Below are 26,855 nucleotides of genomic sequence, written 5' to 3'. Positions count from 1 at the left end.
TTACATCATCATACCCATTTCATGGCTAAAATTTTATAACAAAAGCTATATCTCTGTTTGTGTCTGTATGTTTAGTATCGCTCTATATGTATGTTATAGATGTTATTTCTTTCTATTTCCGTATGATATTGCCAAAATTAATTTGTAAGGAGCTCTATTTAATTGGCTTAAAGAAAAAAATATTTATATAAATCAAGTATACTCTCAGAAATATAGAAACCCAAATTTTTTCAAGTTCAAGTGATCTAGGATAATCTTCAGTAAAAAAAAGTTAGTTTAAGTTTGTTGGTTGAAATTTGTTGATATGTCGATTGCTGGTTAGTTAAGTTTGTTGGCATGTCTTCAGAGTTATCAGCATTAAATATAATGTGGCCGTACAACTTTCATTCTACCTAGGTTTACTAAAAGTCAAAATAAGCTCAAGTTACCTCTGTTATAGACTTTCTCAGCGAGAAAGATAACTAAAGTTGATGGTTAGCTGTTTAGTGTCTCATGAAATTTTCATGAGTAATCTAAATATATAATTAAGGAGAAGCAAATTAAATAGATGTAAGATAAAAACTTATAAATGAACTTTTCAATAATAATTATGCTTTATGGTATGTCTACTTAAAAGCAGTTGCCAAACTCTTTTTGGTAACTTTGAAACCTTAAAGTTATATTGAGATAAGCTAAATGATGCATATTTATTGAATATCTAGATCCTTTCCAAGTAAGATAAAATAATAAAACATTAACTATTGAACACAGGTGAATCCATGTTTGGCTTTTACAGAAAAACTAAAAATATTTGGGTCTATTAGTAAACATGTTTTGTGCCACACTGAAAAATTTACTATAATACACAGCTAGAAATTATGAAATTTATAAATTTGCCAATCCAGAATGCTGGTGTAACAAATATCCATGCAATTGCTTACCTTGTAGGAATTAAGGATTCTAAAGGGTTAGGAATTCTAATATATATGTAATAAGGGAAACACCTCCATACAATGAAAGCAGGATGTATTTTTGGTAAGAAAAGGTATGAGGTATGAAGATGTGTTTTCATGAAGGGAAAAAGAGTAATTTTGTCCTAAAGTAAAATGACTGATTGTTCCAGAATGAGAGAGAGAGGGGGAAAAAAAACATAGGGCAAAAATCTGAAGGGATATATAAAAGTTGTCTAATGTTTTTAAAAACTCCTTAAAAAAGGCATTTTATGTGTGGTTAAGCTGGCTAAGATTGGATTAAATTTTTTAAAAAGTTTTAATATCAAAAGTACACTGTTGCAAAATTAGAATTTGGTTTCCTCTCTGTTAAAAGGACAAAGTTTTTTTTGGAGTATTGGTCTGCTCTTAATAAGAAATTGTAAATAAACGTTTTTCTTTACCTTTTACATAATCTGCCTAGAAAGCAAAGATTCTGCTTTACCAAAATATAGACAACATAAAGCACACTAAATTATCAAGTCTTTGATCACCTAAGAAAACTCAGTCTTTTCAATATTAAAAGAACTAAGGTGTATTTTTTTTTTTTTAACTATGTAACTTTCTGTATTTGCCTTCGAAGTCATGTTAAATAGATATTTTGGACAAACTTCCCTAAAATCAAATTCTAAATAAAGTCTTTTTGACGTCAAACTAACTTTGGGTCTCTGAAACATCTCAACAAGATTTGTTCTCTCTCTTTATAAAAAGAGAAATTAAATCAATTCAGCTTATTTTATACGTTCAATTATATAGGAAGCATTGTCAAATAATGTTTCAGAAATTGTATGTATCTATATTTATTTTTGCTGAGGAAGATTCACCCTCAGCTAATATCTCTTGCCAATCTTCCTCTTGTTCTATGTGGGCTGCTGCCACAGATGGCCACTGACAGATGAGTGGTGTAGGTCCACACCTGGGAATCAAACCCAGGCTGCTGAAGCAGAGTGCGCTGAACTTAACCACTAGACCACCAGGGATGGCCCCAGAAATTGTATTTCCTAAAAATCTGACATGTCCTGATATATTGTTATGTCATAATTGCAGTTATTATCTTAAAATGTGATATCACAGAAATAACCACATCTCCTGTCAATTCCATTATAACAAACACCCATCAGATCTTTAACCATGGGCATTTTTAGGTCTTTTGTCATTTACAGACAGCTATTATTTTACGCTGACTCTTTTGCAAAAGTGAGATTCATGCAAAGGACCCTACTAAGTACTCTTGACCACTGACACCACCACCAAATTTCAAGGTTTGACAACCTTGGGTGCATATTTCACAACTGAAGAAGGTTCCGCCTGACATCTGGTCCTACATAAACACTGGAGACCTCAAAATTAAATTAACTAGGAAGAGAAGTAGCTGATAGCCAGGTACACTGCTTCATCCCAAGATGCCAGATCAAGAACAATTCCTCCATTCCTCCTTCTCTCTCTGACCATCCTTTTCCTAATTCTTATACCATGAAAGTCTTTCTTTTTTGCACTTTTTGCTTAGCCCTGGCCTAGAAAGAGAATTTTATTGTTTACATATCTCAGACAATTACGAGGGTAGATTTGCTGTGATGGTGGTGATCCTGTAGATTTTTCTGCCCATCACAAACTTCTCCTTGATTTCTAATGCCTCAGTTTCTCTCAAACAAGCTTGCTGGACAAACACTTCTCAGGAAGTGGAGACACAATTACACAAAATACATAAACAGGCCAACTGGCTTAAAGAAACAGCCTCCTCTTTGGGATCATTTCTTGAGCTATTTTATTCTAGTTGGTTTGGGAACCCTGGCTCAGGAGCACTCTCCAAACCATGGGCATTATTTTGATGCTAATTATTATTGTCTCCCTAACACACTGTGTTCTCTCAAAAGTTTTAATGTATGTGGGTAGCCACTGACCAGCTGACAAATAGTCTCTCCGACTGGAATGACAAAAGGGAACAGAAGAACAGAACTAGCTCAAAAATATGAGCTTGACATCTTCTCTTTTGAATACTACTCTGAGACCTGAAGAGCCAATGGTAACTGAGAGTCACACTAAGACCAATATTTTTAATCAAACCTCTTGAATGGTCAAGAGGATGATCAAAAGGGGGGGTCTGTTGGAATAAATTACTAGGCCCAAGATGGAGCCACTCCTGCCCAGGGTGCTACATTAGCAAACTGAAATTTAAATAACTGTTGTGTCCCTGTAAATGCTATGCTTGACCAGAAACACAGTATGTCCAGTCAGCCAATCCCCAAGCCAACTGTGGGTTCTATACTTAATTCCTTATTCTATAAAAGCTTCTTGCCTTCTGTCCCGTTTTGCAGTTTCTCTGGACCCTTGGGAATGGAAACTGCCCACTTTATGAAGTGTCAAATAAATCTTGTTTGGATCACCTAAATTGTCTTCTTTAGTCATTTTTTAAAGTCTGCAGACCCATCTTAGTCTAGTTATTAGAAAATTTTAGGCCAAAACATATATACTGTTTTGTGTGTGAGGAAGATTGCCCTGAACTAACATCCATTGCCAATCTTCCTCTTTTTGCTTGAGAAAGATTGTCTTTGAGCTAACATCTCTGCTGATCTTCCTCTATTTCGTATATGGGACACTGCCACAGCATGGCTTCATGGGTGGTGTATAGGTCTGTGGCCCGGATCTGAACCTGTGAACCCCAGGCCACTGACGCAGAGTGCGCAAACTTAATCACTACGCCACTGGGCCACCCCCATAAGCCAAAATATTTTTGATGCAAAAGTTTCTTGGTTACACACGTAGGGTTAACCAAACAACCTACCACAAATCATAACTAAAAATCCTGAAGCTGATGTCAGAAGCAATTTATAATTAAAACCAAAAGACAGTAGTGATTGAAACCCATGGTCAACCACTAACAAAGCTAATGCTCAAGCATATTCCCAAGAATTTCAGGAGCTTAATACCTGTGGAGGTATCCAGACTTAAAGAACTTTATAATCTTGTCCAGCACTTTCTAGTACTCAGGGTTCCTGGAAGACACTAGATTAGTCTACAACAAAATTTATTAACATAATTTTAACTGAATACTAAATTTGAGAAATCCTTTGTAAACTCATGTGTATTGCCTACCTTACTTACCAGTGTTAGTCATTAGTAGAAATGGAAGTCAACAAATTTCAATTCACTTACCTGTAAGAATTTTTTTTGGATTAGTTTCACAGCCCAACAAAAGACTGAAAGACAATACTAGTTGAGGTATTAAAATCGGCAATATAACTGGAATAACTATACAAGCATATTTTGATTCATGCAATAGGATAGAGGTTGAATTTGGATTTCTGTAAGTCTCTTTAAAGCATAGTCTGTAACAGCAAAAAGTAGTGTTAATATGAATGCTAAAACCCTTATTTTGCATTTTTTGTGTGTTGGGCTTTCTTACCATACACTATCATTAGTAAATCCCTAAACCAATCAGATTAGAGAACCAGCATCATTGTCAAAGTGCGGCACCTGGTGGCCGATGAGCTTGGCGTTCCTGTCTTATTGCCGTTCCTCCTTTGTCCTGTTAAGACACCCTAATTTTCTTTGGGGGAAATGCCACTTCTCGGTCAGTAGATTCCCATTCTAAAGGTGAGAAGTGCTTAACCCTGGTTGATCCATACAGTCTATCTCCTCCCCCAAAACAATGAGAACTGGGCTTCAGTCATTTGCAATGGGAAGATTACTGACTGAATTTTCTGGCTCATGTGTCTTGGGGTTAAGGGTGTTAGAGGACCTGAGTAAATAATTCAACACTCACAAGTATCCTGATCCATGGCAGAGTATGTTAAAATAGCGTTTCTTCCACATCACCTTTGAGAAAATGTGGGAAAGATAGAATTTTGCTAAATGTTTAACTTAGAACTTCTAAGGGAGGCTTTTTTAGGATTCAAATTAGGACTTAATTATTCTATTTAAAAATTCAAATTCAAGAATCAAATAGAAGGCTGTTCCCACCCCATCAAAGTAAGATCTATTAAATATCCAATAGTGAATTTTTAAAAGTGTTCTAATTTCTAAGAATCAAAACTTTCCAGACTTTACAGGTGAAGTTAACCTGGGAAACTTTCAAAGCTACTTCTAAAATTCCCCACTCTTTGTCTTCTCTCTCTTCTTCCAACAGGATTCAGACAAGTAGAATTTTTCACGGCATCTTCTTGGTTCTCCTACTTTCAGGGCAGTGAGAATCAACAACTGGAGATATTTATTCCCTTCCTCCTTCCCATTTGCCAAATGATTTTTTTGCTTATCTTTGAAGGCTGGTTAAATACATGTGTTAGAATTTTTAAAAACTTTTCCTATTTATGGACTAGTAGCTTGTCCCTATATGTACCAATTTTTACAGGAACACACAAAGGTAGTAATGGAGACTCAAACTAGTTATATTATTCTACTGAATAATACACAGTAATTTTTCTATTAAAAAATCCTTTTTGTGGTAAAATATTCACAGTAAAAATCCACTGAAGCTGATTTTTATTCAAATAAAGCACCAGTTGGCCCCCAAAAATTAAAAAAAAAAAAAACCCACAAAACAAAGACTACTGCCTCAGATGTCCTTTACAATAAGCAAAACCTTCATGGGGAAAGAAATCTGTGATCTGATTGGCTAGCATTATTCTCACTCAGGAACATGAGCTACCACCATGTGAATTATGACTTAGTAAACTCACACCAAGGTGAACGGGCAATATATGTAAAAAAGACTTCAACCACTAATTTAAACGAGGTTATAAAATACTCTAAAAAATATGTACATGGTTATTTAAAAGGAGGGCCTCTATTTCAATAAGAAATTAGATGGCTGAACTTACGGTCATGTCCATAATTTTGGTGGCCAATCACATCACTCAATTTCTCTCATTCAAAACACATACAGATAAACAAAAAATAAGTACATCTTCTATTTAAACCTAAAATCTTCTTGCTCACATGCAGCAACTTAGTTTTGGAATTCACATTAATTTGTGGAAGAGGCCTCAGCAAAAGGTGAAGTTCCTCCTTTCATCATCTATCTAGTCTTTCCATGGAGCCCAAATTTAAAAGTTTAAGCACTGTAACAGCATAGGAATTTGAAATGCAAGTTCGTAACTGGAGCAGTTGCTGTATACTCACCCTTTTGACTGTGGAGTGAACCTTTGTAAAAGGATTCCTAAGATATATTATATCTATACTACCGTGTGGTAGTAAAATGTGGAGCCTATTCTTTGACTTGGAAAAGAAAGCAAAACTACCAAGGGAAGAGGATATTTTCCTTTTAGTACCTTCCAATTTCCTAACCCTCTATTCAGAAAAGATAAGCAGGGCCTGTTAATTCAAAGGATAAAAATGACTGCATTGCCAGATGCTAATGGACAAATATATTTTGAATTTAATACGGTATATCATTTCAGTCCATTTATACTCCTGCCATAGCCATGTAAGTCATTGTGTACTTGGGTTTCCTTATTAGTGGGAAAGAGTAGATGCTTGGCACCTGGGAAAACTTTCAAAGAGTTGTAATTGAGTAAATCCTAGCTCTCACATGGTCTCCTCAGTCATAAGCCCTGGCCAAAGGTGTGATCATGTGTTAACGTGAAGTATTGGGGTTTCTTGGAGCTATGACATTGGGGTCTTGGTTCCAAATCCAGAGGGAAATCTCCTCTGGCTTTTTATCAGAGGTAAACACTGGAGTATTTTAAATTTAGGTCAAGGTTGAATGAATCCCAATGAACTTTTGGGTGCATGCTCTCTAAATAAGCATGGGTTATAGTTCGACTCATCTTATAGTTTACCACTATTAGAATTTAAAGATTACTTAGCTGAGATCCACCTGGGCACATAGGTGCTTGTCAATAAGGTTACAGGACTTTAATCTTAAAGATCATTACGGAATGGCTATTTGGAGACAGAAAACACTTTTAATTTAGATTATGTATGATTACAGAAAAGATGGTTCTCAACTGCCTTTCATTCAACAAAAAAATTGTAAAGGTGAAACAGAAATACTGTTTTAAAAAATTAATATGGCACCGAACATAGCAGTGAAAGTTTTGGGTACATTAGTAGACATTCTGGCTCAGATGCATTTAGGGAAATAATATTTTTTCTCTCCTAGGTGCTACTTCCCTTTGTGATCCTCCTCAAAATTTATCTTTGTTGCCCTGTTTCAAGTCAGGAGACAAGTATGGAAGAAGAAACTGTCAGAAGAACAGCATTCTAAGATACCGACAATAAATAAACAGCAAAAGCTCCATAGCTGCTGTGCTAAAAATGCTGGAGCAAAAGCAGACAAATGATAGACGCACTGTTATGAAAATTTGTTCAGTCTTTGGAGAATAAATGTCAAGGCATATTCAAAACAATACAACAACAACAATTACCCTGAAACACATATCTGGAAAAGTGATTAAGACTTTTTAACCATTAATACATAATTGACATATTATCAACAAGACCTAAGTCTACACAGAAAGTGAAAAGCTATTGCTAATAAGTTCTTTTCTCATATTTTATCTTTAGCAATATCTGAAAACCCAATGAATTACCACAGAATATTTTCAAATTGTTGACTTTAAGAAGTAATGCCATGTAGATAAGAAAGCAAGTCCTCTAAGTTTAATTCAAAGGAGATACCATCCAAAGAATAACATTCTTTCAAGTCAGCTATATTTTTATTCTACCAGCCTAAGAAGAAATATTTGATCAGCCAATTAATGTTTTATAAATAAAAATTTACTTTGGCACACTAAAAAAATTCATCTGTAAATATTGTGTCAAATGTTAGATTACCAAATGGCACAGCAATTTTCTTCTTCTATCTTAATCTACTTTCCTTCTTTGACAGTGAACAACAAGAAAAGGAATAAATGAATGTCAGTTAAACTATCTAGGTCTGGCCCATTAAGAATTGCTTGCACTCAGAAGATAGGTCTTTTCTATTTCTGTCAGGAGAATAGTAATAAAATTCAGAGTTAAGTCAGATCAAAGATTCAATTTGAGGTTCCAACTCTTAAAAATAGGAAATAGATGCTTCATAAAAAGTTAAATTTTCACTATAATTCCCTCCAACTGTCTGCTCCCAAATTCTACAACACATTTTCATTCCAAATTATAAAGACAGATGAAAATTAGTCCCTTTCAGGGGAACTTATAATTAATGCCCAATAGGGTAAATGTTGAAGAATCCTCACATCAAATATGGTGTACAGTACTGTATTTCATATTTTGGATAGTTCCTCTAAAGGCCATACTGCAAACAATGATCACCTACATAGTTAAAAACCAAACAACAAACTACACATAAACACACAGCAAAACCAAACATGTATACTTACTTCCTCAGTGGAAGAAGTTACATTTAGAAATGTATGAAAAATGGCCTTGAAAGTCTCTATAACAAACACCTCTACAGACAAGAAGAAAACAAAAATCAAACATTTGTTTTCCTGCTTTTTCTTTAATACAGTTCCCATCTTACATGATATACTATGAGGTGCCTTCTTAATAGCATCTAATCTACTTTCTTGTTGCACCAGTTGGCACCCTAGGATAGAACTCGTATTACCACGCATGTTCACGGAGTACTGCTCTTAAGTACAGTATACCTAACTCATGGTTGGGCCAAAATTAGTGGGTAGTGGTATTTTCTAAAAATGGATTAATGCACACATCCAAATCACATTAAACTTTCAACTTAGGGTTCACACACAGTCTATTTCCTTTCTATAGTAGTTATCACTCCAGACTGCAGCTTTGAAATCCAAGAAGTGGGAAGAATGTCTTTTTATATCTTCTTGTTGATGCTTCTTTCTTCCTTTCTCCTCCCTTCCTCCCTCCCCCCCCCTTCCTTCTTTCCTTTCTCTTTTTCAATAAGATGGTTAAAAGAAACGGGTTATTAACAAAATCAAAGTCTAGTAAACATCAAAAACTTATTGATCAGAGTGGTCACAAACTCTTCTTGTGATGATGTTATATTACTGACAAAACGTTTTTTGAAAACAAACAAAAATCTAAAAACCAGCATACGCCAATGGGTGCTGTTTATTTAAGCAACTGGCGTTCCTCTATGCTTTTGAGGCGTTTCTTCCGGGGCTGTACAAAGTCATCATCTGAGTCATCACTAAATTTATTATCTTCTGATTCATTCCTGAATTCTAGTTTAGGAAACCTTTTTTCTGGATAAAGATTCTTTAGAAGTTCTTCAAAATAGCTTTCAAGTTTTATACCAGCATTGGCTACTTCTGAATCAGGCTGTTGGATAAAAATAAAAATATGAATTAAAAAAACCCCCAACATTTTAGACAGTCAATAGAAGTAGTAAATTTGTCTCATTTTTGTTCTCTTTTAACTCAAGATTATGAACATCACTGGACTGTCTTGGGGAAATGTTTATGCGTAGTCATTGATACAAAGTAAACAATAGTCTGGAGCTAGACAAAGTCTAGAAAAGGTCAGATAAAAAATACATAAAAGGCCTTGAGACTCATCTGGATTATTCTATACGGGTGTGGTAGTGGCAGGACTGGATTACCAGAGAGATCAAAGAGATGCCATAATGATAGAATCACGTAACAGGTATTTTTAGAACAAATTAAATGGAACTCTAGAATGAGTAACCAATACAGAGAACAAACCATCAACAATAGCTGTAAGTCTAACAGATGTTTAGATAAATTGACAGATGAGAAAAATTTTAAATTAGAGCTATTTAGACCACATCCTTGAAAGTTTAAGATCAACATCAAAAAGACTAAAGTTTGGAAGTTCCATATTTAAAGAAATAAAGATGGGAATGACAAAGAATGCCTCTACTGGTTTTTTAGTTTGTTTTTTTTACTCTCTCACCTCATTGAATTCAGCACAGTTTTGAAAGATCAATCTAAAATCAGCTACAAAATCTTCAGGCTTTGTGTACATGGAATAATCTTCTTGCAGTCTTTTCTTGATGGTCGACAAGTCCATTGGATTTTTAATTATTTTGTAATAATCAGGCACCTTTCAAAATAAATACAATACAAAATAACTAAATTATACCTGGTCCTAAGTAAAATTTACAAGAAGTAGTATAAAAATCAGATTGTTGGGGCTGGCCCCGTGGCCGAGTGGTTAAGTTCGCGCTCTGCTGCAGGCCGCCCAGTGTTTCGTTTGTTCGAATCCTGGGTGTGGACATGGCACTGCTCCTCAAACCATGCTGAGGCAGCGTCCCACATGCCACAAGTAAAAGGACCCACAACGAAGAATATACAATTATGTACCGGGGGGCTTTGGGGAGAAAAAGGAATAAAATAAAAAATCTTTAAAAAAAAAAAAATCAGATTGTTCTCATTGCTTTTCTTTGTACTATTTTATCAGTGATAAGTAAACCTATTCAGCAACATTTACAAGTGCCTATAGCTTTTCATACATTGGTAAATGCATTGTGTCACATTTTTCAAAAATTTTCACCAATTATTTTTAATGAAAAAACTTACATTTTCCCTCTTAAACCTTCTCTATTCTCCTTCATTATTTTATTTATTTATTTATTTATTTATTTATTTATTTTGAGGAAGATTAGCCCTGAGCTAACTGCTGCTCTTGTTTTTGCTAGGAAGACTGGCCCTGAGCTAACATCTGTGCCCATCTTCCTCTACTTTATATGTGGGATGCCTACCACAGCGTAGCTTGCCAAGCAGTGCCATGTCCACACCCGGGATCCAAACTGGCGGACCCCAGGCCGCCGAAGTAGAACGTGTGCACTTAACTGCTGAACCACTGGGCCAGCACCTCCTTCATTATTAAACAAAAAGCATTTACCAGAAAAAGTATTACTTCTAGTAGGATTTGACATGTTTTCATTACATGTGTTATGGCAAGGGGGCTTTGAATCTGGGTTTGAACCCTAGGTTCTGCTACTCAAGAGTGTGCTCCTGGGTAAGTTACTTAACCTCACTGAACCTATTTTTTTCATATTTTAGATAGGGATAATCCTACCAACCTCACAGAATTTTGTAAAGACTAAATGAGATGATACATATTAAGAAAAAAGGGGCTATTTTGCTCCTGCTGTTATTATTAATACCAAATGCAGCTGAAAGTCAAGATCGTAAAAAGCGCCAAGTTCTAGGTTAAATTTTTAAGTGGATGAAGTTTTTACTGGCTTTACAAGCTTCTTTTCTTTGATTTTTTCCCCTGCCTCTTTCGAGTACAAAAGGCCCTTCCCTCTGAACATATTTATTTCCTTTTCCTAGCTCAACTTCTCAAAATCTGTTCTCAAGAAAGAAGTTCCTTGTTTATCAGCTGAATGTATTTACTAAGCTAGTTTTCTTTTCTGACCTTGCATTAAATTTTTAAAATTTATCAAACTGTAGATGAAATCTATTAAATTTTTAAAGATATTTTGGACATCAGAGAATAGAAGAACATATTTTGAATAGTAGGCCACATATTTTGAATAGTAGGCCCTTTCCAGCACTCTAAAATTATGCATTAAAGTCACATCAAACTTTCAATATGAACCTTTTTAAAGTCAATAGTTAATACATATACACACCTTCATCTATTGTTAAAGTCTACTTATTACTTGAAGTCTGGGCCTATACATCAAAGAATGTACAGAGAATTTTGGGGGTCTTTACCACAAATGGGAAGTTTTTTCCCAACAGCTTAGGATGTATGCCTAAACTTCCTGAGGGAGAAACAATTGATAGAAATCATTACAGAAAATAGAAGATAAAATACATGAGATGAGAAGTAAGAATATATGAGAAATGAAAAGAAGTTTTGGGCCAACTTGTTAACATTAAAATATATTTAAGATCAAAGCATTCAGTATATATTAATAAGCTTTAAGATTTGGATTAGGGGCTGGCCAGTGGTGCAGTGGTTAAGTTCACACGTTCCACTTCTGCGGCCCGGGGTTCACTGGTTCGAATCCCGGGTGTGGAATGGCACTGTTAGTTAGCTCAGGGCTAATCTTCCTCAAAAAAAAAAAAAAGCAAATTAAAAAAAAAAAGATTTGGATTAGATATAGGAAACTATTTAAAAATGGTATAGAAACTTAGATTCTTGATTTATGAGAATCAAGTTTCAGAAAAATCATCCGACTGTGCACAAAATGATATTAATACTTACAGTTAGAGGAACTGGGTCTTGAAAAGCCAGGCTCATTTCATGGCAGTAAAGAAATAAAAGTAGGCGTTCACACTTCTAAGCAAAATAAATAAATAAATAAATTAATTAAAATATAATAAAATAATGAAGTCACAGCTTATTTTTAATAACAATGCCATGGGTCTCAAAATACCAGAATAAAAATTAAAACCAGATAAATACAAGAAAAACACTGATACTTGGAGTTTTTATCTTCTTCTTAATCATTTACTGAACTGTACTGTTTGACAGTTTGGGGTATGTGTGATATATGAGAGCAGTCCTTGTAATTATGGGAACAAAAGCAGTATCACTAGAAACCTATCTGAAGCTCTTTTAAAATACTTTCCACTTATCTCTCCAACTTGTGTATTGAATTATTAATAGTCAATAAAGGAAGCACATATGTGTGTTGAGAGACTCAGAGCGGGAGCCCTTTCCATGGTGTGTCCAGTCCTGAGGCCCCTCTCTCAATGCAGGCGGTCCCGTCATGTACTCTGCTACATCCCCGCTTAGGGGTTTACCCAGGAAACACTGTGTAGTACTGGTAGTGTGCATTGGGGCCCCCTCTTGCATAACAACTTTCATACTGATTGTTCTACTTAATAGTTTAGCAAAGGAGTGTCTTTAGTATTACAGAAGTGTTGACTACGTAGCTTTAAACGTTAATTACAGTTAAATATTTTAGCTGGCTTTGAAGTTAAACCTAGTACCACTTGGTGAAAGAATAGAATTATTTCCAGGAGCAGTCAATAGAAAAACTCCTTTCTTTGGTGTCAATTATCAATAAATTTTGAAGCAGAAAACTTATCAGTGGTAGAAATAAAACAGAAATTTACTAAAGGTAAACTAAATTTAAAAGTCCAGACCACATAAGGGATATACATTCTACTCTTTTCAAATACAATATTTTAAGCTTCTAGAACATGTATATAGTACTGTGATTTTTTTTGATTAAAAAAAAGTGATAGTCTCCCTTTAAATATATTTAAGATTCCTGTACTTTTGTGGAAAAAAAAACACTAAAGAAAAAAGAAGTCACTATAAAATTTGAATATACACTTCTTTGATAAAAGGCACACCTGCATTACAATAATGAAGCTAACCAAAAAAACTGTTTAACTGTCTAGGTTGGAAATGCTCAAAAACTTACCCTTTTATCTATTGGTGTTAATTTAACAAGACCTTCAGTTTTCTTTTTTTCTGAGTTGTGGCTGGGAGCATCACAATCATATTCAACTTCTGGTTTAGATAAGTCTCGGCAGAAAGTGCAAATCCACTCTCCACTATTGGGGGATAAAGTATTTCTGAGTTCCTAATGCATCATTTCTCTCTTTGTCATGCCCCTTTCCCACCTCCTCCATCTCATCTATGATACAGAATTATTTACTTGGCATGAACTTTAATCACTGAGGATTTACTGCCTATCTACTATGTACACAGCACCATGCTGCAATAGCATAACAGCAGAAATACAATGCAAGCGCCTAAGTGGTAAATATTAGCCTAGTTAAGGAGGCACAAAATACACATACGAAATAAACACAACACACACACACACACACACACACGCACGCGCGCGTTAATCTATGGCTGAGATGAGGTGCAACTGGCATTTTCCTCTAAATGATTCAAGAAAACAAATGCTCTTGGGTACTATTCTTGCAACTTCAGGTTTGAAATTAAATTTTAAAAAGCACAGTCTGTCGAGAACTAAGAGATCAACCCAATGGCAGATCACCATGATCATCTCATACGGTTTGTTTGAGAATTTACTTGAGATATTTATAAAGGATACAGCTCAATACCTGGCAAATAAGACACAATAAAATATGGCAGTTGTTGTGCATAAAGACCACTGTTCTTTATGTTTAACTCCTTGTAATAATTTAAAGGCTGTTATTTCTTTTCACTTCACAACTGACTAGGTTTTTGAGAAAAGTCCAGCGAATAGGAGGCAGGGTTTGGGAAACCCTATGCTGAAGGTTTGGAGTACGCATTTGTGCCAAGTGTATTTTTATTTAAGTTTTTACAAAGGTTTTATGTTACAATGATTGTCAAAAGTTTAGTGCTGTTATTATTTACAGTAAAAGAATGTGCAAAAGGAAAGCAAGTAACTGTCTTACCTTGGAAAATTTGCCAATGTGGGCACATGACAAGAAAGATGGAATACTTTGGGACACTTCTCACAGCACAGGAGTTCCCCTCCATTCTGACAAACTGCACACCAGTCCTCATTGGGGTCATCCTCTTTCCTTGTCTCTCCAACATGAAGGGGTGACTTCTGGGAGGCATCCAGCCACTCAGATTTTCCATTTGAGGAATTTTCCTGCTGAAGTCCAGGTTGATCTCCTGTGCTATCAGGGGCATCTGATCTTAGCACAGACTCCTCAGAAGCAGAGCTCTGACTGCTATTTAAGAGCAGGGAGGTGAGTATGCTTCTTGGATAGTTGGTCTGCAATGGAAAGAGTGTGTAACGGTCTATGTATGTATTAAAACTGGCATTCATTATTACCAGTACTGCAATTTTGGACTGTACACGGTTCTCTCATGGGCCCCTGGTTACTTCAAAGGAGTCTGTGAAGGTGCATGAGAACAGAGTATTTTTTTTTTTTTTGAGAAAGATTAGCCCTGAGCTAACTACTGCCAATCCTCCTCTTTTTTGCTGATGAAGACTGGCCCTGACCTAACATCCATGCTCATCTTCCTCTACTTTATATGTGGGATGCCTACCACAGTATGGCTTTTGCCAAGCGGTACCATGCCCACACCCGGGATCCGAACGGGCAAAACCCGGGCTGCCGAGAATGTGCGCACTTAACCACTGTGCCACCGGGCCGGCCCCAAGAACAGACTATGTTTATTGCTAACTGTATTAGAGTCCCTAATGGTAAAGAAGACATGGACCTCCGCTAAAAAGTATCATCAAAATGAAAGAGCAGCACTAAGGGGGTGTGAATAATATAGGAAAAAATCTTTGAATTTGCTGATGGCTACAGAAATGGGAAAATAGGTGGGTAGTATAGAAGTCCACCGCAGAACTACAAATACATTTGACTCAAGCTGTTAATTCAAATTCTACCGAGACACAAAACATGCCTAGTGTAGATTTTTTATAATTCATAGAAAGGTATACTGCTTTAATTCTTAGAAGTAACTTCACCCCTGCAAGAGCCATTAGAAACTTTAAGATGAATCTAAATTTTATGTTGGAGCCTAGGATGGTGAAAATTTCAAATCAATAACAAAATCTATCTCCTTTAAACATTTTTTAAAAGTTTCAAAATAATAAATGTATATTTAGTTAAAAGCATGGGTATATAAACTCATTCCCTGGAGGCAATTATTTTCAAATTATCTAGCTTTTCCTTCTGCTATTTACTATTTTTCTAAGTAATATGCTTATACTGTAATTTCTCAAATTTTCATTTTTAAACATATTTTCAGATAAATAAATATATATATATATACACATATATATATATATATTCCCTACTATGGAAGATTAGACTTTTCCTTCCTGACTCTGCACTTCCTCCTTACACTTAGACACACACACCATTTATCCATCCTCTTAACATACAAGCATTCATTTTATCAGTTGGTAGGCACCAGCATGTAACTGTTTGTAGCCAGCGTCTATTCCAACTGGTCAGTGTCACGGCTGTACTAGTTAGGTATCCTGAAAAATCAATTTTTGGTTAAATGCAAGTTATGTCCTGATTATATCTAGTGTTTAGTTAAATTTGCATTCAGGTGTTTGTTTGCATCATTATGACTATAGAAATATTGTTCACTGCATAACCATAGACTGTACTATGACTACACTTTCTTTTCTCACTTTTTGTTGTTACTATGAGTCAATAATTACCTTATTTATTTAATTTGCTTATTTTTCTAGGTATCTATCTCTAAGCCATTCTCACAATCTCCAGCAGGGTTATAAAATGCTTCTCAAAGCTGTCAAAACATTTTTCTCCCCTTACATATATCCCTCTGGAGTCTTCTGTCCTCCTGCTACAGGGATACTTGGAGGAGCTACTGTACTGGGGACCTTTTTTTTTTGCCTCTCTTCTGTGTTAGATGCTGTTTCTGGAATCTTATGTCTCCCTCTTTCTTGGTTTACTCCATTTTTAATGAAGCATATTCTCAAATATCTTCCTAAGAATGAGTACGTGGGAATTAAATTTTTTGAGACCTTGAATGCATGTCTAAAAATGTTTATTTAATCTTTACATAGGCTTGATAATTTGCCTGGGTATAGAATTGTGTGTACAAAAAATTTTTTCTCACAATTTTGATTATTTCTCTATTGTCTTCCTGCTTCAAGTGTCTGGGTTGAGGACTTGGTGTCATTATGTTTGTCTGACATGTTTTGTCCTCTGGAAGCTTTTAGAATCTGAAATCTTGAGTCTTTTTTTCATTTAATGTTCTGGTATTTGGTGGCCTCTTCAATTCAGATGCTCATGCCTTTCAGTTACAAGTATCCTTGTATTATTTCTTTGGCAATTACCTTCTATGTGTTTTATTCTGTTCTCGCTTTCAAATGCTGAATGTTCTCATTTGAGCTTCTAACTTTGCAAACTCTTCTCCCTGTTTTGCATTCATCTTTTTGTTCTAATTTACGGAGATATTTACTCAAATTTTTCAACCTTTAAGTTACTATTTCCCTGCTTTTAAATATAACATTTTTTACCTCCTATGAGCTATTTAAAAGTTTCTCTCACTCTATCCCCCAAACAGAAATAGTATTGCAATCATTGATATAATTACATTTTGAGGCCTAGATTCTTCATCTGATTCTTGTTTCACTATAACAACAGGAAAATCATAATTCTCAGGTGGTCCACTGTTTTCTTGTTTTATTCGGATTGGCTCCAACATGACTACTGGGACTTTGTGTGTAGAATCAGCTCCTGCCGGTTTGCTGGAAGAGCCAGAGCTGTAAGTATAAGAAAGAAAGAAAGAAAAAAATCTTAGAATGTTACCTTCAATATCTCAAAACAAAGTATAACAATGGCGTTTGGGAATAATGCTTTATCTTCACAGCAATGATAATTACGTTACATCAGCAATAAATGATACGTAACTGAAATGCAACTGCTCTATGAAAAAAGGTTCATATATTTATTAAGAATATTCTACATATTAACCAATCGAAACAGTGACATTACACTTCTGCAAAGATATTTAAATAAAACCTGAATTAAAAGGAAACTGACCTCAATATTCTGCAGCTCTAAAACTAGCATCTTTTTTTAGGCTTCCCCATTTCCTTCTTTAATCAGTGACAAAGAGAACTCTTGGCTCACATTAACGATTTATTGTCACAAAGTGTGAAGACAATTAACTAGTGGACATAATTTATTGGGTTTTGCTGTTTAAAAAATGTAGTGGGACAAAAACGTTTTACAGATAGCCACTATGTTCTCATGGGACTAAAGGCAAACTTTCCCCCTTCAGAGAATGCTTCTTTCATATGATTAGGAAAGTAAGAATTGGGTTACTATCTAGGAGGAATTTGCAAGCATAATGAGTGGGCAAGCAAAGCAGTAAGTTAAAATAGAATTTCAACAACTGTAAATTTATTTACTTTAAAGTAGAATAATGTTTGGTCATTGGAAAAGTCACAGAACACTGAAGTTAGTATAAAATTATGTTTCTTTTCCCTAGGTTTGTATTTGTGTGTGTTCTTACACAGTGCGGTATGTTATACCTACTGCATTTTTATTTTTTCCTTGCTTTTATGATAAAGCCAAACATATTTTCTTATTTTCAATATATACACAGATATTTTTGTATTTTTAAAGATAAAATTGTATTTTATTTACTTAACCCACTAATTAAAGGCTAAAAATTAAAGTTAAGTTGTTCAAAATGTATTGAGTACACCAAAGCATGCTGAGCACTGGCAAGAAAAATCTAATTAGAGATTTTTATATACTAGAGATTAAGGTTGAGTCAGTTTACCTTCCTCGGCTCCCAACGCTGGAGGCACTGGGTGAACGTATTGGGGGGTGTACACTAGTCATAGTAACAGGTCCTGAGGATGAGGAAATCATACACATTCATAAAATGAATTAACAATTTTGTATTTAATTCCCATTGAATGTGTTCACTTAGTGCTACACTGAAACTGGGAACAGATAATGAAATTATATAAAACAATAAGTAGCTGCTGAACTCCTACTCCAGTTGAATTCCCCTTAAAATAGCAGGGTTGTTCACCCTCAGCACAACTGACTTTTTGAGCCAGATAATTCTTTGCTGTCGGGGGCTATCTGTGCATTGCAGGGTGTTTAGCAGCATCCCTGGCCTCTACCAACTATTAGGTACCAGTAGCATCTCTTCACACTTCCCACTCAGGGGTATGACAATCAAAAATTTCCAGCAATGCTGAAAGTCCCATGTTACAGGAACCAGGGTAAGATCTCAGTGAGGACACGAGTGCCAGTGAAAGCTACAGGAGACATTAAACAGTAGTAGGGGCTAATATAAAAGCAGTCAAACACAAAGACCAATTAATGGAAGACAGTGAAACAAATATTCTACTAGGCAATGCATATAAGGTACTTTGTCCAGTGCCTGGCACAGAATCAATACTGGATAAATGTTAGTTTTAGTAATATTGCCATAATGGTTTCCGGAAATGTTTTGTCAAGTTATACTCCCACCAGCTATGTATCAGGGTACTTCTCTCATCACATTCTCGTCAACAAGTATTTTCACTGTTTAAATCTTTGCTAATTCAATAGGTACAAATTATATCTTGATTTGGTTTTTTTAATGACTACTAGTGAGATTGAACACCTGCCCCTGCCTGTTTTACTTGCTGTATGTATTTCTTCTTACGGACTTATCTATTCATGTCCTTTGGCAATACTGAGCACTTTCCTTATTTATTTGTGTGAACTTGTTATATAAGTAAACAGTTTCTCTACTATATTTTGTTAACAATTTCCTTCCAGTTTGTTTGTATTTTAAGTTTGTTTTAAATAAGCATCTCCTTTTAAATCGTGTAACTGACTTATGCTTGTATGATTGGTAAATGACTTAAAATTCTCCTCTTTCCTTATTTTGGTCTAAGGCACCTATTTCGCCAAGGTCTTTGGGAGTAATATTAGTCGAGTGCTTGTCTCTTGGAGGAAAAGAGTAGGTATGTTAAAAATTCTTAAACACAAATCCTAATAAACAGACCACCAGAAGAGTGACTGTCACTGATAAATTTTGACCCTAGACAAATTACACACAGAGAGAGTCAAAAAGAAAAGGTATAATGCTAAATTCCTCCTGGAAGTGCAATAATGCCTGTAAGTTCTGTTAAAATTAAAAAGGTACAGAGGTTTAACCTTTGCTTCCCACTTTGAAAGTAAACTAATTTTAAATAGTGCCAAAAACTCAGACCCATTTTAATCATCCAATAAAAGAGGAGGTGGGGGTTTACTATAAGTAGAGTAAAAACACTCACGAAATCAAAAGAAGCCCACTTTACCTGCAAGGCCTGGAGACGGCACTGATGAATTTGGTGACTGGACGGTTCTGTTTGAGGGTGGTCTTGGCTGGCCGTGATCTATACTAGTATCTTTTCTCACAATATTGTCCAGCATAATAGTACTTGAACAGTCAATCTTACAAGAAAAGAAATTATTTCACGACATCCTGACTTTGCAAGTTAAAAGCTACTTTAAATTTATAAGAAAACTTTAATAGTTTAATTAGTTTCAAATAATAAAACATGTAAATACAAAGTTATGATGCATATTTTCCCCATAAACAATCTTGAAAAAAGCTTTTTTCCTTCTCAATGTTCCATCTTAGTAAATATACTGAAGACACACTATTTCAGAAGTCATGAGCCAGAAGAAAGGAGAATGGTTTGTCATTCACACCCTTAAAAATTAAAACAAAAAATTTTAAAAAATATTTCTTAATTTATTTAAAAACAACTAAAGGGTACCCGAGTAAAGAAAAAAAAAGCCTGGTGAGAAGAGTAGCACAATTTCACATTTTTGCAAATCTCTTTAGTCCCTGGCTTAATAACAGCCAACTGGATTCTGATATCTGCTTCTGCACTCAATCTGTTGTGATGTACCAGGGTTGATGTGTTGATGTGGTGTGCTGTGATGTGGTTTGTATTGAAGAAGATGAAGAAAATCTGGACTCTCGCAGGTAGAATCTTGCGGAGCCTCTGAAAGGGTTGTTAAGAACTCCCTTGTCCTTGGCCCACATTTTGAGAACTGATGCTCTGGTATGCATTACACAGATGAAATAAGTCCATACATAGCACATTTGCAGAACACTAACCTCACCTAAGTACATGATTACCATTTGGGAGAAAAAATGATCCCTTGTAGATTCTTAGTTTAACGTAACAGGTATTCAAAGTGTTACACAAATAACATTTCTTTCCTAATTGACTGCCAGGCTATAATACTGATAAATTTCTATTGAGTAAGACTTTCACACTTTAGACGCAAATATTTTTCATGCTTAAATACACCATTTATTTTCCAACAATGTCTTTGTAGTTAAAATCCAGTTCAATTCTCTAACATAGTTCCAGCCTTTCTCAACCATAATTTTACAAGAGAATTAAGTCCTACAGTCCTTGGGCATAGACTGTATATAATGAATTATTATGAATTATATATGAATTATTATGTATATAATGAAAATGTTATTCTCCCCTCCTGCATCTAGAATGGTGCTAGTTATGAACCATTCTTGGGAGGAAGACAAAATAGTCACCTAAATCAGTTTCTTTATTCTGTGGTTGAGATGAGGAATTTCAGTTGAGAAAGGCTGGTGGACAAATAGTTACCTGTATATCTGAGGACTGCAGAGGAAAGAGAAGGAGGACAGTTTTATTTTCTGTGGGTCCTCTTTCAGTTGAAGGAGCAGAGAAGTACACAGGGGCATTTATGTTTAATATTCTTTTGTCAACACCTTAGCTAATACTTTTTCAGAGAGTGCAAAAAGTATTGGAATGACTGAAGTTGTCAGATCTTAACGTAAGGAAAGTTATTTACATTACACAGTAATCCTAAAAGCTAAACTAAAATTATAGGAATGAGACAAAAGTAGTTTTCCTATGTATCACCTATGCATGAAAAATACATGTACTCTACCCATTTAATGAATATACAGTTATTTAAAAAATGAAATATCTCTGGTAAGGTTAATGACACAACTATTAGGAAATGTTAGTTGAATTCAGTAACTTGAAAAACTAAATCACAAAGATTTAAACATTCTTTCACAATCTTACCAGATACTTCTTAAAAGTGTTTAATGTTTGTGTGCATGATTACTTAACCTTGTAGCATTAGAAAAGGTTAAACAAATATCAACTTATGTATGGAGATGTGTCTATAGAATGTTCTATTTTCTGCCTTTGAAAAAGATTTTTTTTAACGTCATACTGACAAAGTTAGATTTTAGAGAGTAAATATATTTAATTTAAATATAAAATAAATCAGAGGTAATTTTGCACTTGTCAGTATGATCTAGCAGAAAATGTTTTCATTTCTATTATTACACTTATCTCCATCTCTTCTGATGTCTTAAATTCTAGCCTCCCTCTCTAACCTTATGCTAATATATCACATTCCAGTAAGTCAATTTTCCAATACCTCCTCCCATATCCTTAGTTTGCTCCTTTCCCAGCTTAGATTCCATAATCCATCACCATAATCATTCATTTACAAATACCTTTAACTCCAGTGCCCTAAAGACATTCTGTAGTATGTTCAAGTGTTTATAATCTTTTAATTTTTCCTGCTGCTATAATATTTCTAAAGGATAAAAATAACTTCTGAAAACAAACACGCAAACAACCTATAATCCAACAAACCCATGCCTTTTACAAGATCCAAGTTCAATTAAAATTTTCAAAACAGGGGGCCTGCACCATGGCTGAGTGGTTAAGTTTGCTCGCTCTTCTTCAGCAGCCCAGGGTTCGCTGGTTCAGATCCTGGGCACGGACCTACACACCGCTCATCAAGCCATGCTGTGGCAGCATCCCACACAGAAGAACTAGAATGACTTACAACTAGGATATACAACTATGTAGTGGGGCTTTGGGGAGAAAAAAAGAGGAAGATTCGCTCAGGGCCACCAAAGAGCATACTCAAAAAAAAATTTCAAAACAGATGCATATATTTTGGGTATACTTACATCTGGAAGAGAAGGAAGATTATAAGAACCTCCCACTGGTGAGCTCAAATCAATCATAGGTGAACCAAAAGCCTTTCCATCATATCCTGCTGCACTAGTAATGGTGGGACTTGAAGGAGTAGAGGATGTGCTATTGGCAGTCGACGGAGCAGCCTGCCCACTGCTGATCTGCCACTATAGTAGCAAGAAGGGAAGAAGAAAGGTTGTCTATCAGCAGGCCTATAACATAAAATGTCCACCTAATCCCTTTTCCAGACACAAAACAAAGTAGAAGACACATTCTGCTATTTGAATTCAACTGTAATTTGAATGGAAAGGCAGGAGGGCACAGGTATATATAATTTTCATTAATTCTGTCCAAAAAGTAAAAGGCACGGATTTTTAACACAAGACAATAGTTAGTATACACCAGAAAACCACACAGTGCCCCATCCTGGAAAGCTTATACATACTGGAAAAGAAAACACATACAGAGCAACTTCAAGGTAAAGATTAAGGGCTGAAACATACATTTTCTTCTGTCCCTACGTGAAACACCTAAAACCAAAGTAATACAGTTAATGGGAATTTTTAAAAAAGGCATTGACTCAAAAACAAAGAAAACGGAGAGAAGACAGAAATCACATTTTGGAAGCTGGAAAGGAGATGGACAAATAGCAAATCACTTAGTTTGATAAAGCTGAAACCTAAGATAGCAGTGGGAAAATAGAGAAGCAGATCAACATATATTGCAGAACACCTAAGAACCTGGGAATTAGATGCACAACAGGTGAAGGGGCTAAAAACAGGATGATCTGTAGAGTCTGTTAAAGAAGCATTAAATCTCATGTTCCTTTCCTACTCTACCTGTAGCCACCCCAAGATAATAAGGACACCCTCTACCTTCACAGAAGGCTGGAAACTTATTTTCTAGAATAGGTAAAACAATGTCTTTGGACTGCAAGGTACCAAGCTCAGTTGAAGGCAGAAGTATTGCACTGAAAATGAAGATTAAGAAACCATACACAGACTGAATGCTGAGCTTCCCTCCCATTCCGCCGCTGGCCCTCTACCAATCTTCTTCCCCTGGCTCCAACAAGCAGCCAGGCCCTAAATTTTAGATAGAAGACAGAAAGATCCTTTGGGAATTGGACCAGCCTAAGAGATAAGATGGTGACACTAGGAATTCTCCCAATAAATATGTCTAGTAGCCCTAAATAGAGTAAAACCTCAGTCATCAAATATTAGCCCCAGATCCCGTTTCACTTTTTTTTCCCTGTTTTTTCCCCACTCATTTCTCATATATGAACAGGTAATTAAGCATCAGCAAAGATCTGAGGAAACTTTGTCATTTATGTTAGGGGCTGAGATAAACACATTAACTAAGTTAATACTAGGAATGCTGAAGTATGCAGAGAGGAACCATGCTGCTGTCTACAATTACTTTGAAACCTATCAAAAAATAAGAAGGCTGAATTGATAGATGGATGAATAATAAATGAGAAGGCAAATAGAGCAATTTGTCCCCATACAAGTCTTTCAATTTGTTATATTTGAATATTTTCATAAGAAAAATACTGGGGAAAAGGAAAGCACCTAAGAGGTATCTCAAGACTATATAGCAGGAGAAAAAATTCCCAAACACAGTATCATTTATAGATCGACTACACTATATAGAGTGAGAGTGTTTGAAACATTCTAATTTTGAAAAATCTAATTCATATCCTCCACTGAAAAAACTATGTGAAGAAACCTATGGGGGCCGGCCCCATGGCCAAGTGGTTAAGATCGCGCACTCTGCTTCGGTGGCCCAGGGTTTCGCTGGTTCGGATCCTGGGCAAAGACTTGGCACCACTCGTCAGGCCATGCTGAGTCGGCATCCCATGTGCCACAACTAGAATATACAACTATGTACTGGGGGGATTTGGGGAGAAAAATAAACAAACAAACAAACAAAGATTGGCAACAGTTGTTAGCTCAGGTGCCAATCTTTAAAAAAAAAAGAAACCTATGTATGTGAATGTTATCTTTCCCCCCATCCACCCCTCATACCCATCTTTCTCTCTCTCAATCTCCCTCTCTCTTGACTCTCTTCCTCTTTCCCTCCCCAGGATAATCACTGTTATAGCTGATGTATATCTTTCCAGGTTTTTTCTATGTATGTGAGATTAAAACACACACACACACACACACAAATAAGAATACCTCACAAAAATTTGACAACATGTTTTCCCCACATACCATCAGGTCATAAGATCATGTGCAGATTACTGCATTTTCTTAATAGCTGAAAAGTATTCCCACGTATGAGTAGACTATAATTTGTTAAACTAATCTACCAACGAAAAACAATTCTCCACTATACTTTCTCTTAGTTTGTTAATTTATTCATCCATGCTTAGGTTTTTGACCAGGAAACATTTTTAAAAACATTCTTAAAGTGTGTGTCTACCCACTAAAAATAATAAATGGGGAAGACGGAAAGTAAACATTCCGAGTATGCAGGATGTGCGAGGTGCTTTACACACTAGCATTAAGTCTCAGCACAACTCTGCAAGGTATTCATTTTATGGTTGGGGCGAACGAGATTTTAAAGAATAAACTTGCACCAGGCCACAAAACTACAAGAAAAAGAAACAGAATTTAAGGCTAAACTGTAGCGTGGGCCTTTTTCACTCACCTCTAATGATGAAATAGAGAGAGGCATAAATTTCATTTAAAATAATTAAAATATTATTTAAGAAAATTTGGTGATATTATACCAAAGTCAAGCTAATTATAAACACAAAAACACAAACACACACATATAGCATGTGTAATTTTAGAATAAAACTTTCAAATCATTTGATTAAAATGAATGTCACAGAATTATGGAGACAGCATCAAATTCTTTATTTTAGTCTTGGCAAAAAGTTAAACTGACATAAATCTACAAGTCTTAAGCTGGAAAGATTATTGACACAAGTGCTTGGACAAGACAAAGCACTGAAAGAATTTAAACTTTAAAAAAAATAATGTAATATCTAGAAAGTATTTTTACCTTGACATTAATAATATATTAAACCTTATCAGATTTAATATATAACCTTAAAATATTAACTTTATCAGATGTATATGTACTCCATATTAAAACTGTGTCATTCTAAGTTTGTTTCTAAGAAGTCTCCTTGGAACACTTTAAAGATTCATTTACTGTTCTCTTTTGCAGAATGTAACCTGTATTTGTTAGAATATTTCTGCCTTAGGAAATTTAATGTATTCACTTAAAAGCTACACACATCAGTACTGCAAAAATTAATACCTCCGACTAATTATTCTGGGCCTTCACTCCTATATAAGTGGCTTGATTTCTCTTGTTAATTACAAAGCATCAAGATCCTTTCTCTCAGTTTTGTCTCTATAGGTCTGTCTGTAATAAACTTTTACTATTAACTCACATTTACTATATAAAAAAAAAAGCTTGCTTTTGCTCTTCACAACTCTTTCTCTGTCTATAAATTCAATGTGGTTTGGAAGCAGAAAGAAGTAGAACAAGCAACTGAGGAGAGGAAATAAATAAATATATATACCTGCTTTATGGCTTGTTGAGCCAAGAAAGCCATCTGTAGGGGGTTGGGCTTTATTGCTGGTCGTGGCATACTCTGGTTTGGTGGATATCTCAACTGTTGAGGATGAGGGGGAAGAACCGGTCCATTCGGTTTGGGGCTGTGATTTTGAAAATTTATCAAACGTGGAGGGGGTTGCTGGAAAAAAGAAATTAAACCAATTCAGTGACAATCATCTCCCAAAAGACAAATTATAGACAACTCTACTTTATAACTTTTACAGAAAGACAGCAACTCTACCAGAGATGAATAATTTTAATATTGCAACAAGGGTATGGGGGAGAGGGGCAGCCTTCCAGTATGTATATAAGCAATTTAAAGAAAAGGAGTTTTATTAGGAAAGAGCCTTGGGAGAGGGGTTTCCAACTGTAAGTAGCTTATACCAAGATTGGAGCTAGGCCATGTTGGAAGTAGGGAAAATTTGTCTTTGGTATCTTTTTAAGTCCTTGATGATTATCTTTTGCAAAGAATTGCCCTCTTCGAACCTAAAATAACATGGTGGTAAAATAATTGCTAAAATTCACTGAGCAGTTATTACATGCCAGGTACTCCTTTAAGTGCTTTACATCTGTTAACTCAATCTTCACAACAATCTTACCAGGTAGAGATTATCTTTATTTTACAGAAAAGGAAACTAAGGTATAGAGAATTTAAGTTAACTTGTTCAAAATTTAAAGATAGTAAGAAATAAAAGATACTAAATAATAAAAGAATTTAAAGATACTAAAGATAGTAAAAAATTAAAGATAATAAGAAATGGAGCTGGGATTTGAACTCAAGTACACTCTGGCTCCAAGGTCGGCACTCTTAACCAATAAATCATTAATAATGAAAACAGTTGATATTAATAACATTTAAAAATTAATGAGTTTTAGATCTTACTGAGATCAAACTGTATGCCAGGCATTATGATTAACATTTTCCCTGTGATATCTCATTATTGCCCTCCCTTCATTTTACAAATTAGGACACTAAACACTAGAAAGCTTAGAGAATTTGACAGAAGTCACAC

At 35.3% G+C, this 26,855-nt stretch overlaps 2 protein-coding genes across 20 annotated transcripts in view; one reads left to right on the top strand and one right to left on the bottom strand.

Moving 5' to 3' along the window:
- SVOPL (SVOP like) overlaps positions 1–9,755 on the top strand; it is a 96,606-nt gene extending 86,851 nt beyond the window's left edge. For 11 of the 16 annotated variants that reach the window (XR_011438276.1, XM_014739283.3, XM_023639779.2 and 8 more), the window contains one exon: positions 7,069–9,755. Coding sequence is in view for 10 of the 16 variants with exons in the window: in XM_014739283.3 (XP_014594769.1) it covers positions 7,069–7,173 (105 nt within the window). In the remaining 6 variants the exon portion in view is untranslated. The remainder of the gene's footprint in view (positions 1–7,068) is intronic. The other 5 variants (XR_011438278.1, XM_070265924.1, XM_023639783.2 and 2 more) reach the window with 2 other exon arrangements.
- The window catches only part of TRIM24 (tripartite motif containing 24), a 104,469-nt gene continuing 86,003 nt past the window's right edge, over positions 8,390–26,855 (bottom strand). For 2 of the 4 annotated variants that reach the window (XM_023639771.2, XM_023639772.2), the window contains exons 10-19: positions 25,808–25,981; positions 22,260–22,433; positions 19,576–19,711; positions 18,054–18,126; positions 16,857–17,025; positions 14,210–14,538; positions 13,237–13,369; positions 12,066–12,140; positions 9,798–9,947; positions 8,390–9,203 (exon numbers count right to left, since the gene is read on the bottom strand). In XM_023639771.2, coding sequence (XP_023495539.1) covers positions 8,994–9,203; positions 9,798–9,947; positions 12,066–12,140; positions 13,237–13,369; positions 14,210–14,538; positions 16,857–17,025; positions 18,054–18,126; positions 19,576–19,711; positions 22,260–22,433; positions 25,808–25,981 — 1,623 coding nt within the window. In that variant the 3' untranslated portion in view covers positions 8,390–8,993. The remainder of the gene's footprint in view (positions 9,204–9,797; positions 9,948–12,065; positions 12,141–13,236; positions 13,370–14,209; positions 14,539–16,856; positions 17,026–18,053; positions 18,127–19,575; positions 19,712–22,259; positions 22,434–25,807; positions 25,982–26,855) is intronic. The other 2 variants (XM_023639773.2, XM_070265917.1) reach the window with 1 other exon arrangement.

The sequence above is a fragment of the Equus caballus genome, chromosome 4 (genome assembly GCF_041296265.1).
Source record: "Equus caballus isolate H_3958 breed thoroughbred chromosome 4, TB-T2T, whole genome shotgun sequence".
In the NCBI taxonomy this organism is placed as follows: Eukaryota; Metazoa; Chordata; class Mammalia; order Perissodactyla; family Equidae; genus Equus; species Equus caballus.
Note: the sequence above shows the minus strand (reverse complement) of the source record. Positions and strands in the feature narration are given on the sequence as shown.